General features: G+C 40.9%; 2 protein-coding genes across 3 annotated transcripts; both read left to right on the top strand.

Moving 5' to 3' along the window:
• The first annotated feature begins 1178 nt into the window (after nt 1-1178).
• On the top strand, nt 1179-16804 carry cmtr1 (cap methyltransferase 1). 2 transcript variants are annotated; one of them, XM_085132833.1, is made up of 24 exons: nt 1179-1269; nt 3378-3482; nt 6231-6397; nt 6569-6727; nt 6851-6943; nt 7035-7106; nt 7264-7358; nt 7571-7643; nt 7746-7944; nt 8049-8167; nt 8282-8378; nt 9370-9502; nt 9807-9986; nt 10074-10130; nt 10230-10287; nt 10394-10462; nt 10662-10793; nt 11577-11702; nt 11917-12008; nt 12122-12190; nt 13340-13387; nt 13524-13636; nt 13755-13863; nt 14728-16804. In XM_085132833.1, exons 2-24 carry the CDS (start codon nt 3383-3385, stop codon nt 14861-14863), a joined length of 2496 nt encoding a protein of 831 aa, XP_084988959.1. In that variant the 5' UTR covers nt 1179-1269; nt 3378-3382; the 3' UTR covers nt 14864-16804. The 2 variants fall into 2 exon arrangements, with proteins under 2 accessions (XP_084988959.1, XP_084988958.1); XM_085132832.1 differs by lacking the exon at nt 1179-1269 and adding an exon at nt 1276-1724 and having other exon boundaries at nt 14728-16799.
• LOC146501641 (uncharacterized) lies at nt 3489-6210 on the top strand. The gene is made up of 2 exons (XM_085132860.1): nt 3489-5941; nt 6001-6210. Exon 1 carries the CDS (start codon nt 3735-3737, stop codon nt 4635-4637), a length of 903 nt encoding a protein of 300 aa, XP_084988986.1. The 5' UTR covers nt 3489-3734; the 3' UTR covers nt 4638-5941; nt 6001-6210.
• Nucleotides 16805-16856: the final 52 nt, after the last annotated feature.

Below are 16856 nucleotides of genomic sequence, written 5' to 3'. Positions count from 1 at the left end.
ATCGGTGGTAGCATGTGACTGACAAGCTGCATCACAGAATGAAGAATGTGGAAACTTAATAACTCTCCAATATCCACAGTGCTTTGCTCAGTGCTCGGATTTTAAAAGTACACCAAAGGGAATATAAATTTAGCCTATGGAAGTAAAATTATTTTCACTCCGTGTGCAGACTGTCTGGAGCCACAAAGGTTATGTTCACTTGTTCCTGAGTGCCTTTCTTTCTCACAGGAAAGTATACAAGATACTTTTTTTTTGCAAATGATTACAAAGTGCAACCAGGAAAAGTCTAATATTTGTCTTGAAGGGAGAACAGCTCAGGATGTCTTGAGTCACATGCCAGGAACAGATTAGCTCAATCTTATAGACATGCAAGTGTGATTAAAGGAACCTCTAATCACTTAATCACACAAAAACAATGCATTTGAAGTTTTATGTAAATTTGCCTTCGCTATTATTAGGCACGGATAAATACAGATTCCTTGAATGTGACTTCAAGCTGCCTAAAGCCAGGATGTTGACCTTAGTATAAGCAGGCACACAAGCGAGTCATATGATTCTGCAGCAGACTGAACCACTGTAAGAGAAATCCATATAAAGTCTATCAATAATCTGTTATTCAGGAAAGTTGTGAGGCTGGTTTTAGGTGGGTACCTGAGAACCCGAGAAGTACATAAAGATTATTGGACATTATGGGCTTAGGAGTGGGTTGAACTGGGTAAACAAGTCCCTAGCAAGGGTGAGAGTGGCTCCTGAGAAACAGTGATATATGGCCAATAAATGAGATCAGACGAGGAAGCGTCAAAATGTGTGTGTTTTTTTTAAAAAATTTTAATTTAACACACACAAATACAATATGCAAAAAAACAGGCCTTTTTCAGTTACAAAAGAAGCATATGTAAGTTCATTAAGAAAATAATTCAGGGCATTTTTTGTCCATCATATAGCACTGAGATCTAAAAAAAATAAAATAAAATAATAATAATAATAATAATAATAATAATAATCATTCCTCCATCCACTGATGTGGGGCTTGATCTGTTCACATTTATGAGCATTTTTTTTTTTTTTTTGCTAACATACTCAGATTATTTGTCGGAAAATCTTTAAAATATGTTTAATTGTAAAGAGAAATAAAATTTAAAACAAAAAACAAACAGGAGAGGGCAGCAACACTCCAGTCTAGTCTGTCTGCCTCAGAAGAAGAAGAAGAAGAAGAAGAAGAAGAAGAAGAAGACGACGTCTTTACGCATCATTATTGCGCGTCCTCAGGTAAAGAAGGACCCACGAAGGCTCCAAAAACAACGCGGGCTAATGTAAACTTCGAAACCGTATAGTCACTACAAATTCTCCATATAAATAAACTGTAACTGGGAAAGCCCGAAGCATATACGGATGTTACGTTCTGTCGATGCTGTGTTACAACAGAGGAGTGAAGTTTTCCCTCCGAGCTGGTAAAAACGAACCGGCTAACGGAGCTAGCTAACGACCAAAGCTGCTGTGGCTGCGCAGTTTCGTTTCAGCTGAACTCACCGAAAACACCCAGTAGACCTGCCAAGTCTGTTCACGTTAGCTGACCAAATATACTTTTTAAATCGACATGGGTCCGTCTGCAAGACACCTGCAGCGAAAGCAGTAGATAACGGGTCATATTTGAAGTTTTTTTTTCTCTCTCACCTTTGAAGATTTAACGTTTTATGTCCAGTCCTGGTAACGCAGGCTAACAGGTACTCCTCGGGTTTCCTGTAACGTTAACTCTGTTCTGTTTATGCTAATTTTCAATGTAACTAAATAATTTGACCTCCTTATTATATTCTTAATTGATGTTTAGCCGTGCCTTATATCAGCTATCATAACAGGAAATACACAACACTAACTTTGCGCGTTTTTTTCTTTTTGTTGTCTTCATATTGAGCATTCATATTTTATAAAACATTTAAGGGTTACAGCAAAAGTTTGTTTTTATCCTCAGCTTTTTTAAAAATTGTTTTGACAGCCTAAAGCGACATCTTAACCATAATACAAAAATTGGCGGGTATGAATATTTTAATTAATATTTTAATTAAAGTGATAATGAAATCATCAACTTATTCTATATCAAAGTGATAAACTTGGATATAGATTCTTAATTTTTTAGTGAAATCATTGAGAATTACTAAGCCACTAGTCTTGAGCCGTCTCTCATTTCTTTATATTTTGCTAGAGAAATGGGGTAAAACATCTGCGAACATAAATGGAAATACAGTTTAAAAGGCATAGCAATGGTTTGTAAAATTCAAGAAAATGAATAATTAATATGATCACCTTTACTCTCAACATAGCCTTGAACTCTCCATGGCAAGCTTTCTTGTAGTTTCTTTAAATAGCCTTCAGGAATAGTTCTCCAGGGCTTTTTTGAAGGACATCCATAGCTCTTCTTTGGTTGTTGGCTGCCTTTTGTTCTGTTTTTTATCAAGATGATCCCAGACTGCTTGAGCAATGTTGAGGTCTGGGCCTTGGGGAGGCCAATCCATGACTGATAGTGCTTTAGTGTGCGCTTTTACTGAATTGGCATTGCGTTTGAGATCATTGTCATGCTAAAAAATAAATGAAGCTGTTGCCAGATGTGTTTGAGATGGTATTGCGTGGTGGATCAGACTCTGACATTAACTTAAATTAGATCTCCAACACCACTTGTTGAAATGCAGCCCAGAACATGAAAAGCCTCCACCATGTCTTACAGATGTCTGTAGACACTCACTGTTGTACCTCTCTCCAGACCTCACTTCATACTGTCGACATTTCGAAACAAAAGTTTTTGTATGGCTTCTTGACAGCCAAACTTCCACTGAAACCGTTTCTGATGAGACTTAAGTGAACAGTAGATAAGATAACCTTTATCAGTCCCACATGTGGGAAATTTGTCAACTGAAGGGCTGATGCATCTCTCAGGGCATGTCATGTGCTGTAGATAGTTTTTTTAGGTCTGCTATTTCTTTTTTTTGTCCTCCTTGTGTCCAGTTTCCACAATTAAAAATAAAGGAAAGAAAGTCTGGCTGTTCGTTAGCAAAATATGAAGAAATGGATGTGTCTTAAAATTTTTTGCAAAGTCCTGTATAAATATTAATTTTGTCCTGTAAGAGCTTGTTTGACCAAATGTTTGTTTTTAATCCATTCATCAGTCACTAAATTAAATCATTAGTAAAGAGTTCATAAAATATGAGTCCGTCTCATACATGTTTGCATCATGTGCCTTGCATTTTAGTTGATATGAACTTGTGCTTTAGTCATTGTAGTTGTAGCAGTTGCTTTATTCCCATCACATATCTTTGTTTTCTGTGTTATAATCTGTATGTTGTTATTCTTAGTTTTTTACTGTTATCTTTTTGGCTCTTTTTCAGCCGTAATGAAGAGACGAGCCGATGTGTCTTTTGCATCACTTCATGGGACAAAGAGGCATCGTGATGACAGCAGTTCAGATGACGAGTCAAGACTATCCCGTCAAGGTAGATAATTAAAACGAACAAACAAAGACAACAAAAGAAAATAGTCTTATATTTAGGTACAAACCTGAGCTTTTCTTACTATAGTTAAAACTGAAGCACCTACTAGAGATTTTTGGTTATACATGGGCCAACAGCACACTAGTATCTCAGTTTCTATTGTTAACTAAATCATTAAACCAGGCGAAGATCATTCCTGCCTTCAACTGCCCAACCAGTTTTATTTTATATGTGCTCTGAAATTCTAAACTAAGGATGCCTCTCAAAAAGCCCCTGCCACAGCAGCAGCAGCAGCATACAGATGATTATGTGGAGGAAGGTGCCACTGCAGACTCTGGGGAAGCTGACTTTCAGTTTGAAGTTAGCTCCAGTATGTCTGCTGAGCCTAATCTGGCCTCTTTGGCCAAGGCGAATAAGACATTCATACAAATTCAAATGGAGAGAGATAAAAGACAGGAAAAGAAGGCTGCCAAGCAGGAGGAGAAACTGGGCGTACTGTCGCGTCAGGACATGCAGCTTCAAATGGACCTTGAAGCCATCAGAGCCGGTCAGCCACCACGAGTTCCAGCCGGAGAACCCACGTTACAAAGGTTAGAAGAGTCAGACAACATTGAACATTACCTTTCCACCTTTGAAAGACTGGCAGAGGTCTATAACTGGCCACGGCAACAGTGGGCTGTCCGACTAATTCCACTGCTGACAGGGAAGGCGTTAACCGCTGTTCTGGCCATGGACCCAGCACACACGAAAGACTATTACCTGCTGAAGACTGTTATCCTGAAAACGTATGAGATCAACAGAAATGCTCACCGCCAGAAGTTCCGATCTTACAAGACACCTGCTAAAGAATCCCCCCAAGAATTATATGCACATCTGAAGCATTTGTTTTGCAAGTGGGTGGCTTATGACACCTGCACAAAAGAAGACATTATGGAGAAGATGGTCCTTGAGCAGTATCTTAAAGTGCTGTTCCCAAAGGTGAAGGCTTGGGTCAAAAGACACAACCCAAAGACTGCTAAGGAGGCTGCTGACCTGGTTGATGCCTACTTGATTTGTCACAAGGGACCAAGGGTTAACTGCTATGCTGGCCTTCTCAGACCAACACAGGGTAAGTTTGGGGTAGGTGGTGGTTCAGCAAACTGTAGTAGACTATATTAAACCCTTCTGCTTGGTAAAAAACAAACACACAAAAAAGTGTACTCTGTTTAAAATCCTGTAATATTTACTTCCCAAGACACACTCTCTGTCACTTTTAGTAAACATACTGATAAACTGGACTTTGTATCCCAAATCCGTTCCTAAAGAACTGTGGGATGTAGAAGACAGTGCCCACTGTGTGTGTACATAGATGTAGTTTGAATTTGCCCACTGTATAACTCTGCAAGCACATGAAGTACATACTTTACCATGGCTTTCGAAAGTAGCAGCAATTCCTGAGTTGCCATATCCTGTTCTTATTCTGTTAAATCTAATACAGGAGAGTAGCACCACATTGTGTGGGAACATCACCAGGGCTAGAGGAACATAATCAGAGGCTCCAGAAATGTTAGAAAAACCAGCGTTAGTTCAGCTAGACCCTGTATGCTCAAATTTGGCCACAGGTGGTCTTGCTCGGGTCGTATTTAGTCTCAGTCCACTTCTGGAGAAGCTACACCAGTAACACACGCAAGATAATATCATTCTACAACGTGGATCTCAAGGGCAGCATATGAAGAAAGGCTGGAGAGGTGCAGAGGGCAGTTTGGAGGAAATGCTGGTTCTGTCCTCAGTAAAGGAGTTACTTTTTCTCAAGTGGAAAAAGTTGATGCCATGTCATGTCTAAAGTCAAGTGATACTTGGACCTGTGGCTTGGTATAGAAAGTTCATTCCTAGATTCTCTACACTCTATAACTTGACAAAGAAGAACCAGGCCGGTAGGGTTCAGTGGATTGTGTGGAGTGGAGTGTGAAGAGCCCTTTCAGACCCCTACTGAAGAGTTACAGCAGATATTCATTGCTCAGGCTGATGCCTGTGACCTGGGCTTTGGAGAAGCTCTGCTGCAGGTTGAATCAGGAAGCATGCATGCAAGTTTTTGAGGATGCAGAATGAACGCCTTGGCATAAAGTGGAAATTGGACTTAAGTGTGACTTGTTGGGAAGAAAGTTCATCCTCTAGAATGGCAACCAAGCACTATAATTGCTGAAGAACATGAGGGATACCCCCTCCAAGATAACAAGGTGCTTCCTGGCTGTGCAACCCCTTTGACAATCTCTACAAGTGTGTAAAACAGAACTGCATAGCTGACTGCCTCTCCAGGATCCCACAGGTGTTGTCTTCAGCAGGAGGAGGGGGAAATTGCAAGTCTAGAAAATTTACATTTCCAACACACTAGCAACTCAGTTATATTATTCTGTTTCAACAAGCCAGCAAAATCTCATAAAAATATCAACTACATTGGAAAAATGAGTGCATGATTTGTTCCTGTAAGAGGAGCTAATCATAAGTGTGCTTCCTCCCCATTGAGCCAGTTCTCATTTACAAGTGTATTAATGAAGATATGGTCAGCCATTGCAAAGAAGAATTTTGACCTAGTGAGAGTCCTTTCCAGGTGCAGTGGTATACCAGGAATGGACATGAGGCTGTAGCTTTTAAATGTATTTTATAGATGCGTAAGATGGTCTAAGATTGTTACATTTGATGGATAATTCGTGTGTGTGTGTGTGTGTGTGTGTGTGTGTGTGTGTGTGTGTGTGTGTGTGTGTGTGTGTGTAGACTCTAGTCAAAATGACTCCCTTAGTGACCAGGAGGATCAAAGACCCGGGTTCTCGATGCCCTCCATATCATCATCATCATCATCCTTTGATACCCAGGACAATGACGCCCCCTCGCAGGCCTCCTCCAAGTTTGCTATGTACAACAGTGTGTCACAGAAGCTCATGGTAATGTATCAAAACCCTCTCTAAGCTGAGGTGTTTGACAGTTTCTATGTATTTTAAATTTTGTGGGGTTTTTTTTTTTTTCAACTTTTCAAAATATTTCCAAGCAACAAAGAATTTGACCTTAGAGTTTTATTAACTTACTTGTGTTTTTGCTATTTCTTACACTTTCAGGCCAAAATGGGCTTCAGAGAGGGCGAGGGTTTGGGTAAGTTTAACCAAGGACGCAAGGAGATTGTGGAGGCTTCTACTCAGCGAGGGAGAAGAGGTCTGGGTCTCACGCTGCAGGGTTTCCAGGGAGAACTTAATGTTGACTGGCGCGATGAACCCGAGGTAGGCAGTAGTCCTTTTTGGCATTTGTGTTTTTTAATCTTTAGGTTTGAAATATTATATGTGAATGGTCAATTCGCTGTCACCTGATCTCTCTTTTGTCTCTTTTCCTGTTTGTCTGCACAGCCCAGTGCTGTTGAGAAGGTTGATTGGTTCCCAGAATGCACCACAGAGATCCCAGACGCTGATGAGCTTAGAGACTGGATGATCCAGGGACCGGTAAAACCAGAAACTCAGATTCTCACTTACAGATATGCATGCGTCGCTTTTGCAGTCTATTTATATAATTCCTGATTTTCCCTCTGGACAGAGAAAACTTAAAATTGAGGATGAGACTGAGTTTTGCACAGAAGATCTTTTGCACACTCTTCTACGATGCAAAGTGAGTTACATCAACAATTTGCTTCCGTTAAATTTATTCCCACAAGGTATTTAAATTGTGGCAAGTGTACACCAGAAAAAAATGATGGAAGGGTCATAGATAACACAAGTTTACATATTTCTCAGCTGTGTAATCACTGCGCCTCTGTGATGTTTAGTCAATTTTTGATGACCTGGAGGGCGAGGAGATGAGGAGAGCGCGGACACGCTCCAACCCTTATGAGACTATTAGAGGCGGTATCTTTCTCAACAGGTCAGTCTTTCGGTAGTAAAACACAGGCAGGGTGAGTAGCCAGTGTCAATAATATATAAGTCATTTCCTTTTTTAATAGTAGTTTGCTGCTATGAGTATTAATTTAGGTTGCTTCTTACATTTTTTTAAATTTTGCACAGTATGGCCTATTCTATGGCCTGGCAGTCATTTAAAGACAATGATGAGCTGTATTATGTGCTTTGTGTATTTAGAGCAGCTATGAAAATGGCCAACTTGGACTACTGTTTCGACCATATGTTCACCAACCCAAAGGATTCCCAAGGGGTGAGTGGGTCAGCTGATTAATACTGAACTTTTTTAGTTGTTTCACAGCACAAAGTTCCATATAAACAGATGGTGTCATAAATCTTCTGTCTCATTATGCAGAGACCTCTGACGAAGGACCGCGAGGGCGAGCTTCTTTACTTTGGTGATGTGTGCGCAGGACCTGGAGGCTTTTCAGAATATGTGCTGTGGAGAAGACGCTGGCATGCCAAGGGCTTTGGCATGACGCTGAAAGGACCCTGCGACTTCAAGCTGGAAGATTTTTATGCAGCACCGAGCGAGCTGTTCGAGCCTTATTATGGTACGTTTACAAAACCCGCACGTCACACCCAGGGGACAAGAGACACGCCTTTGTGTTTCCAGTGATGAACGATTCAGTGAAATCGCCACCTCTCTGCATCCCAGGTGAGGGAGGCGTCGAGGGTGACGGTGACATCACTCGGCCTGAAAATGTGACTGCCTTCCGAAACTTTGTCATGGAGAGCACGGAGAGGAGAGGGCTTCATTTCCTCATGGCAGATGGGGTAAGACTAGTATTTGTAGGATATGAAGATAAAATAAAGGTGGACAAACTTCACAAAAGGTTCCTGTGGCTTAATGTTTCGATCAGTTTCAGTATGGTCTCTGTTTTTTCCCAGGGCTTCTCCGTGGAAGGCCAAGAGAACCTCCAGGAGATCCTGAGCAAACAGCTGCTGCTTTGTCAATTCCTCACTGCAATTTCTACACTCAGGACGGGTATGCATGTCTCTTTAAAAGCTTGTAAATTAACACACTCACTAGTGTTCCTAAACGTTCTCTTTAACCACCTGTCACAGTACAGTGCACATGTGCAGTATGTTTATAACCCACATTATAGCTGTGTACCAAAATGTAGGCTGCATCGTCCTGAGGCCGCAGTTGTAGACCAGTTACGTCACAGCGACACGAAGAAGGCTGTCTTCGCGTCCGGCCAACAAATGCGTCCTCCTTTTCCCCAGATTTGAAGGATGGGTCGGGTGTATCCTTTGTGGCCCACCATATCCCAGAATTCATAGCACAGCCCAGCCAATTCCAGTTTCGAACAAGGGCTGCCGCTACTAAGTTTTAATCTTTCTGGGTCACAAAATATACTTTTAAGATATTTTCAGGCGAGAAAGTAGCTATGTAAACTTCAAATATCTGCTTGGTTTATCAAGACATCACATATTTGCAAAAGTACTGGAACGTTTTCGGAGACGTCTGTTACCCGAACCGCTCGATAGCTAGCCGGGGGGTTCAATGGTCACTCGAGCCTGCGAGAAGAGCAGACTCCCGGTTTCATTGTTTTCAGGCCCCCGCGGTCTTTCGCTACTCAGGCTAAACATGATATATAAGTCGCTTGGATAACTTAAAAATGTTATTGTTGGGCTTTTTTCAGTGTTTTATTTGTTCCTGAGTAAATCGGTTTGTCTGAGATCAAAGTTATTAGATTAGATTAGATTAAATAACTTTATTAATCCCTCGGGTAGGTTCCTCCGCCAGCTGTTTTATTTTAGATAGCAAGGAACAGACGGCCGAGTTTATTAAACTCCACCGAAACAGTGGTGACGCAAATCTGAAGGCTAAACCGTCCCATTTCACAGCCTCGCACTTCCAGCCTTCTCTGTCTTCGAAGGACCCGGCTCACGTAGACCGCGAAGGACAGGTCCTCAGGAGGATGCAGCCTATGACTTTGGACACAGCTTAAGTCTCACTTTCTCTCCCCTAGGTGGGCATTTTGTCTGTAAGACTTTTGACCTCTTCACTCCCTTCAGCGTGGGTTTGGTGTACCTGCTCTACCTCTGCTTCGAGAGGATCTCGCTCTTCAAACCTGTCACCAGCAGGCCTGCAAACTCTGAGAGGTGAGCCCATGTTATAATGTGTCTTTGTACATGTGAGAATACAATGAGAGTGTGTTTGTAAAATAGCTACATTTTCTGCCACCTACACGCTACACTTCAGAAGCTTTTGTGGCATCCCATTCACCAAGATGGGCTCATAGGGATAGCTCGCCAGGGTAAATTGTGCTGCAAGTCTAAACTGCTGCAGATGAAATCTCTCAACTCACTGCAGGGAAAGTAGGATGATCTATAGATCCAATGTAGGATTTATGAGGGGGTTTATGTAAATGAGGTTACAGATCTCTTCTCACATTGTCATCCACAGGTACATTGTGTGCCGTGGCCTGAAACCCGGGTCAGACGCAGTCAGGGAATACATGTTCAGAGTCAACCTGAAGCTGAACCAGCTGAGGAACACGGACAGAGACGTTACAGAGGTGGTTCCGCTGAGTATCATCAAGGATGACACTGACTTCTACCAGTTTATGGTCAACTCCAATGAGAGGTAGAAACACTCAGTATCCACAAAGCCTTCAATCACTGCTTATCAAACACAGTGACTGACAAAGATTGTGTTTAATTGTCTCTTTAGCCTTTGTGCAGTCCAGATCAAGGCCTTGGCTAAGATCCACGCTTTTGTTGTAGACTCGTGAGTAAACACTGTTAAACATTTATCTTTGCTGCACTATAACCACGTGTTTGACATGGTGTTTTTGTCTGGAAACTGACTGGGTTATACTGTCCTTAGGAATCTCTCAGAGACAAGGCAAGCTGACATCAGGAAGGAGTGTTTGAAGCTCTGGGGAGTGAGTACAGAAGCCGATATACATACCAAACTGAAAGAGAATTTTGAAAGAATGACTTAAAAAAAGTTTTTTTATGCACTTTATGTTTATTTATGTCAATTTTTAGGTCCCAGACAAGGCCAGAGTCGCTCCTACTTCGTCAGACCCAAAGTCAAAATTCTATGAGCTGATTAAGGTCAGTTAATAAATTTGGGTTTAAATCAAATCCTACTGGGTACTGTACAGCGCTGATAAATGAGCTCTGCCATACAGACCGTAGAAACAAATTAATAATTAAAAGACAAATGATTTTTTCATATGAAACAGTGTTATAAATAGGCTCATTAAACTTCTGAATGTGTCTCACTTTCTTCTCTTTTTCTGCTTCATATCAGAGCTCAGATGTGGAGTCGTTCCAGTGTAAGCCGACTCCTCTCAACTCCACCACACTCGAAAAGTTGCGCCATGTCCTGGACTACAGGTGCATTGTGGGAGGTGGAGAGCAGATCTTTCTTCTAGCACTGGGGGTGAGTTGGATGAAAAAATGTGGTTTGTGTGACACGGAAAACAAAACATAACAAGAAGCACTCCAAGACCTCAAACCTCCACCAAGGCAGCTCCATCTGTGGGCTGTATTTAGTGCTAAGGGAATAGTTTTGTATTTTCTTTATGTTGTCAACACACACAACACTTGTAAGAACCATAGTTTGTAACTCATAAGGCTTTTTGTTAGTTCCAATAAATGGTTAAGATGACCTTGAAGACCTTGCTGGATGTAAGCTAAATTTTAAGACATTGTTAACACGACCTCACTCTACACTCCTACAGTTTTATCAGCATTACTTGAAAACCTTTGGAGATATTATGTTTACAGGCAGAAAGAATGACACACTCGCACAAACACTACCAAAAACACCTTGTTGGCGGAAGTAATGACGGAAACATGTAATATTATTATTAAAAATAAGGCCTGGATAAAGGTCAGCAATGAATTCCTGGTAGTTAATGTGTTGGATGGAGGAGGAAACTGTCATGTCGCATATTGAGACGGGGTTTGATGGATGTGCCAGAATGAGTTTGATTCACTGCAGCTCAAAACCTGAAGGAGACTTGAAAGGATCTCTATTATAGCTGGAGACCATGAGACCTTCATTGTGCATATTTGAGCTGTTTTGTCGGCGTACAAAGACCCAGCAGCGTCATAAATTTTGTTGTGTTTGCTCTTTGTTTTGATTGAACACTGTAACTACCCCAGAGACTTTACCGTCTGCGCGACTTTGATCAGACCTGGTTTTCGATGACTTTTGCAGAAGTCTCAGATTTACACCTGGGATGGGAAAATGCCTGTGCGCTGGAGGAAAATGGAGAATTTCAAGCTGGAGCTGCCAAGAGATACACTTCTAAGTGTAGAGATTGTCCAAGAACTAAAGGGCGAGGTGAGAGAATGAACTAAAACTCTGTGACAGACTCAGGTTTTCTTATCACTTATTATTCTGATCCTCTTGGACTCAAATTTTCTGTTTAAACATTTTTTAAGTTATAGACCTTTTACAGCTAGCCTCAATCAGAATGCGTGACTTGCATTGCGGTTTATGTGCAGCTGAGTAGGATGCTTTCTGAGCTGTGTTACGCTCTCCCTTCGGTCCTCAGGGCAAAGCTCAGCGCAGAATCAACGCAGTTCATGTCATGGATGTACTAATACTGAACGGCACTGATGTAAGAGATCAGCACTTCAACCAGCGGTGAGACATTTTTATCCACTAGCTTAAAAATTCCCTGTATATTCAGTTTTATATTGTAATAGTTTCAGATAATCTTCGTTGTATCTGCTAAATGATGTTTGTTATGTTTCCAGGATCCAGATGGCTGACAAGTTTGTGAAGGCGGTGGCTAAACCCAGCAGACCAGACATGAACCCCATCAGGTACTCCCATCTACCTTCTTTTAATTTTATTTTCTTACTAACTAAATATTAGTTTATGCAATCTCACATTTTTAAGTATTATATACTTAAAAATAGGGCTGCTCAATTAATCGAATTTTAATCTCGATTACGATCTGGGCTTTCAACGATCATTAAAAATGACTGAGCCGATTATTAGCCCCTCCCTCGTGCTTTACTCTCGCGCTGCTCCGTGTGGCAAATCGAGCGCACCTCTCTGCATTTCAAACACGTGTCACAACAATTAAGAGCAGTGGTCTCCAACCTTTTTTGCGCCACCGACCTTTTTATGCCCGACAATATTTTCACGGACCGGCCTTTAAGGTGTCGCAGATAAATACAACAAAATAAAACTAGTACTGGTACCAAAAAAAAGAAAATTTATTCATAACACACGTGAAAAGACCAAGGAAAACCGAGTAAACAATAAAAATAATAAAAATAATAACAAAATAACGCTGAAAACCGATAAAAACCCTGAAAACTATACATTTCACACCTGAGCCTCAACTCTCGCGGCCCGGTACCAAACGACTCACGGACCGGTCCGACGCCCGGGGGTTGGGGACCGCTGATTAAGAGGACCCGAGGGAAGCTCGGAAAGCTAAGCAGAAGTTATTTGGAGAGGAGAGTGACTGCTCTTGGTTGAAAAGAGAGGTAAAAAAAACTTCAGTGGTGTGGAAACATTATGGGTTCGCGGAGTCAGACGTGGATCAAGTAGACATAGTGTGTAAACTTTGCTACAGTGTCGTAGCTGCACCACAGAGCAACACTGCAAAGTTCACTAAACATAGATGTTTACATTTTTCATTTATTTTTTATATTGCAAACATTTGCACTGTTATCAGTATTTGCACACTATTTTATATTATTTTTTTGACAATCTTTAAAGTCATTATTCCATACATTGTTATTGTTAAATAAATATCGTCAAATAATCGAGATCTCAATTTCAGTGAAAATAATCGTGATTATCATTTTTGCCATAATCGAGCAGCCCTACTTAAAAATACTGCTTACAAGTACTGCTGTGGTAGTTGTGATCGAATGCTGAGCAAAATTGTGAAAGAAATCTTACTTGCAGTTTGGTAAATTACAAAGATTACAAAGCATCATCTTTTTTCCCCCCAGAGTGAAGGAAGTTTACAGGCTGGAAGAAATGGAGAAAATCTTTGTCAGGTATGGGAAGAGAACCCTCTGAGTAGCTGCCGTATATATTTACTACTGCAGCTTCTTAGATTTGTCCTATTTTTCAAGATCAAGGCTCCTTTTATGGCGCTTGTCAGAAAAACTTGTCATTTCCTTCCCCACCCAGACTAGAGATGAAAGTGACAAAGAGCTCAGGAGGTGTCCCGCGTCTGTCCTACACAGGCAGAGATGACAGACACTTCCTTCCCACGGGCCTCTACATCATCAAGACTGTCAATGGTCTGTATGTTGTGATTTGTTTTCACTGCGAGCGCAAACAATGCTGCAAGCAAAATGTCTTTATTTATTTATTAGTAAGTAAATAAATGCGGGATTTCTTTTCTCCTCCACCATTCAGAGCCGTGGACGATGGCGTACAGCAAAAACTCCAAGATGAAGTTCTTTTATAATAAAACAACCAAGGAGTCGACCTATGCAATGCCACCGAACTCTGCTGCTCCTTTCCAGTATGTAGCGTCCTCTTAATTTCTCTGTTTATTCCAGAGATTCACATCTGAAAAAGTTCATATGCTTTTTAAAATAAAAATAATAAGTTAATGTAAATATTCTCATTAGTAGGGCTGCTAGATATAACGATATATATCGGATGACGATAAAAAAAAAGTCTATCGTTTCATTTTACGCTATCGTTTGTTTTGTGGTGTCGCAAAATAAACTGTTTATGGCAATATTTTTTTATTGTTTTGATGGTCACTGTAGAATTTCTTAAAGTTCTCTCTTTCTCTTATATTTAGTAACCACATTTAGTAATAACCACACTACGGACGGACAAGCGACTGTTTTTATGCGTTGTCAGTAGCAACAATGATCGTGTGGCTCCGCCGTCCGCTTGTTTATTTTCCACATAAATCTTTCACAGTAAAGCTGAAGATCCTGTTGAGATTTTTCAAAATAAACTGAATCACGTGACAGATGAGCGGCCAAAAACAGCTGTCGGGTGCTAAAAAATAAACCTTAGAACAGGCTTTTCCCCGAAGCACGCCGTGGAATAAATACTCACAAAGAAAATTGCGGCCGTTTCAACTTATGTAACACTCGACTCCAGGTACACGACGCCCAGCTGAAAACACTTCACACAAGTCGAGTTGCCCGAGATTCACAGAATTAGCTGAAAATGTAAAATTTTTGTGATATATATCGTTGTCGGGACGATAAATGTCTTCTATCGTGAAATTAGGTTTTGGTCATATCACACAGCCCTACTCATTAGCTCATATTTTATTCACAATAGAACACAGGAAACGTGTTAAACAGCATTTAAGCTGTTTCACTATTTCATGGAAAATATTGACAAATTCTTTTCCTTGCAGCGTATGCCACTCCGAGCGGCTCTTCTGGGCCTGGGTGGATGGGGTTATAGTTCATGATTCTCAGACCAGAGTGGACCCTGAGAAACTGTCCAAAGATGACGTGCTTATCTTCATACACCAGCATTACCAGCCCTGAAAGACTCCCAGTCACAGGGCTTCGTCAGCTGCAGACTGTACACAGAGTGCGCTGGGTTGTGAAGCCTTGGCAAAGAGTACAATCCAGTTCACTAATCGTCATTTCATTTAACAATCAAAGGACGGTTATTAAAAGGACTTGTGATTGTTTTTATGAATCCGTTGCTTACTGTCTCGTTAAATATCAATAAACTGCTTTATGACCCTTTGGAAGGTACCTCCATGTTATCTTGTTATCAGGTTGGAGTTGTTTGCTGCTGTTTTTAGCAGTGGCATGTCTTCGTAAAACTGATGTTTGACAGACCAGTCTATTTTTCAGTCTTTTCCACTTCCTTTGACTCGACCTTTGATTTTGAATTGTAATGAGTAGCATTGCCTTATAGGACAACATGGAGACAAAGGTGTTTGCTGTGCCCTATAGATTCAGTTTCTCCAGTTCCTCCTCGATGCCACTCTTGTTTTTGTGCACACTGCATTAGCAGTGATAGATATGGTCACAAGGTTAAACTGTGAATCCACATCTGTAATTATTCTTTCTTCTCACTGCTGGAAGCATGACTGGTCTTCTAAAGAAAACACACGGGTCTGTTTGCCTCATCTTTACACTAACAGTGTCGCGGTGCTTTCCCTTGCAAAACTGTGTAGCATGTACATCACCCTTTAAGTCGTTCTCACAGTCATTTCAACGTGCATTCAGAGATGGAGCAGCTCTCTCCTTTCCACGCTTCTCTGTCATCTAGACTGTGGGAGTGAAGTTTGGAAGGTGTCCCCTTTAGTTTTGAGGTTGTTTGTACCCCACCTGCTCTTTAAAATTGTGCCTCCATATCTTCTAGTTGTGTGTCTGTTTTTTTTGGTTTTTTTTTAATGCTGCAAATGAGTTATTTTTCTGGTGTAAATTTAGCTTTCAATCTCTTTGATGTAAATATTAATAAGTAAATAAATGGGAGATGCTGTTTCCACAATATATGTTCAACTGCCTGGTGATATTGGGTGGAGACAGTAGTCGGAGTAAAGGCTGGATTAAGCTGTTAGAAGGCAACGGGTGTGCTCATACACCAACGAAATTACACAAGTGCACACAACATGTTGTAGCTTAGTTGTTTTGCTCACAGCTTTAGAAATGTGGTCAGACTGTGGGAATTTGTTATTGTAGATTCAGTAAAACCCAATTTGAGCTTTTGAATACTATTATATATATATAATATATTAATCTGTTCACTCTGGAAGCATGAACCATTATGAATCTATTTCACCTGCTGTGTAAGTACAGGCATTAACAAGTGCAGGTCAACCCTCAAGGAAAAGCAGTGGTTTTGCAGGTGGTTGCCACAGAACTTGCCTTCTCCTGTTTTTCAGCAGAGTCTCAAGAGCTGCACAGTGCTGGTCTGTGAGCAATGGCCCCACTAAAGGATGACAGAAGCTCATGCTGGTCCTTGTTGAGTCTGTTTCTGATAGTTTGCTCAGTAACACACAGGTGAGTAGCCTGCTGGACGTCATTGTGCAGGCCTCCAGCAGTGCTCCTCCTGTTCCTCCTTGCACAATGGACCTGCTGGGTTGATGTTCAGCCTATCAGGTCTATCCATAGATTCCTCCACTATGGCACGTCCACTGGTATCTCTGGATGTGCCTTCCTAATAATAAAAGATCTGATCCTCTGGGTCATTTATTCCACTTTAACTGTCTGAATCCTTTCAATTTCACTGGCAACTCATAAGTTTGAGAGTCACTTCTATTAACAGCAAATAGTCCTCACAGTTCTGCTGCTTTTTACATATTACACAAGAGAAACATTGTGTTTTACTCTTTTACCTTCAACTCTGAACACAATAAAATCCTATTTCACTGAAATTTTTCAGGCATGTTATAATTTCATTATCTTACATCAGAATAATACATCCCAACCAATTTGAGTAGGTTATTAAAGATTACTAAAAGTTGACGTGAAAATTGTTGCTGTTAAACTGAAATTAAGATAAAATTGGATGTAAAACCTG

The sequence above is a fragment of the Neolamprologus multifasciatus genome, chromosome 15 (genome assembly GCF_963576455.1).
Source record: "Neolamprologus multifasciatus chromosome 15, fNeoMul1.2, whole genome shotgun sequence".
Taxonomy (NCBI): Eukaryota; Metazoa; Chordata; class Actinopteri; order Cichliformes; family Cichlidae; genus Neolamprologus; species Neolamprologus multifasciatus.
The sequence above is the reverse complement of the archived record's forward strand: the minus strand, read 5'-3'. Positions and strand labels throughout refer to the sequence as shown.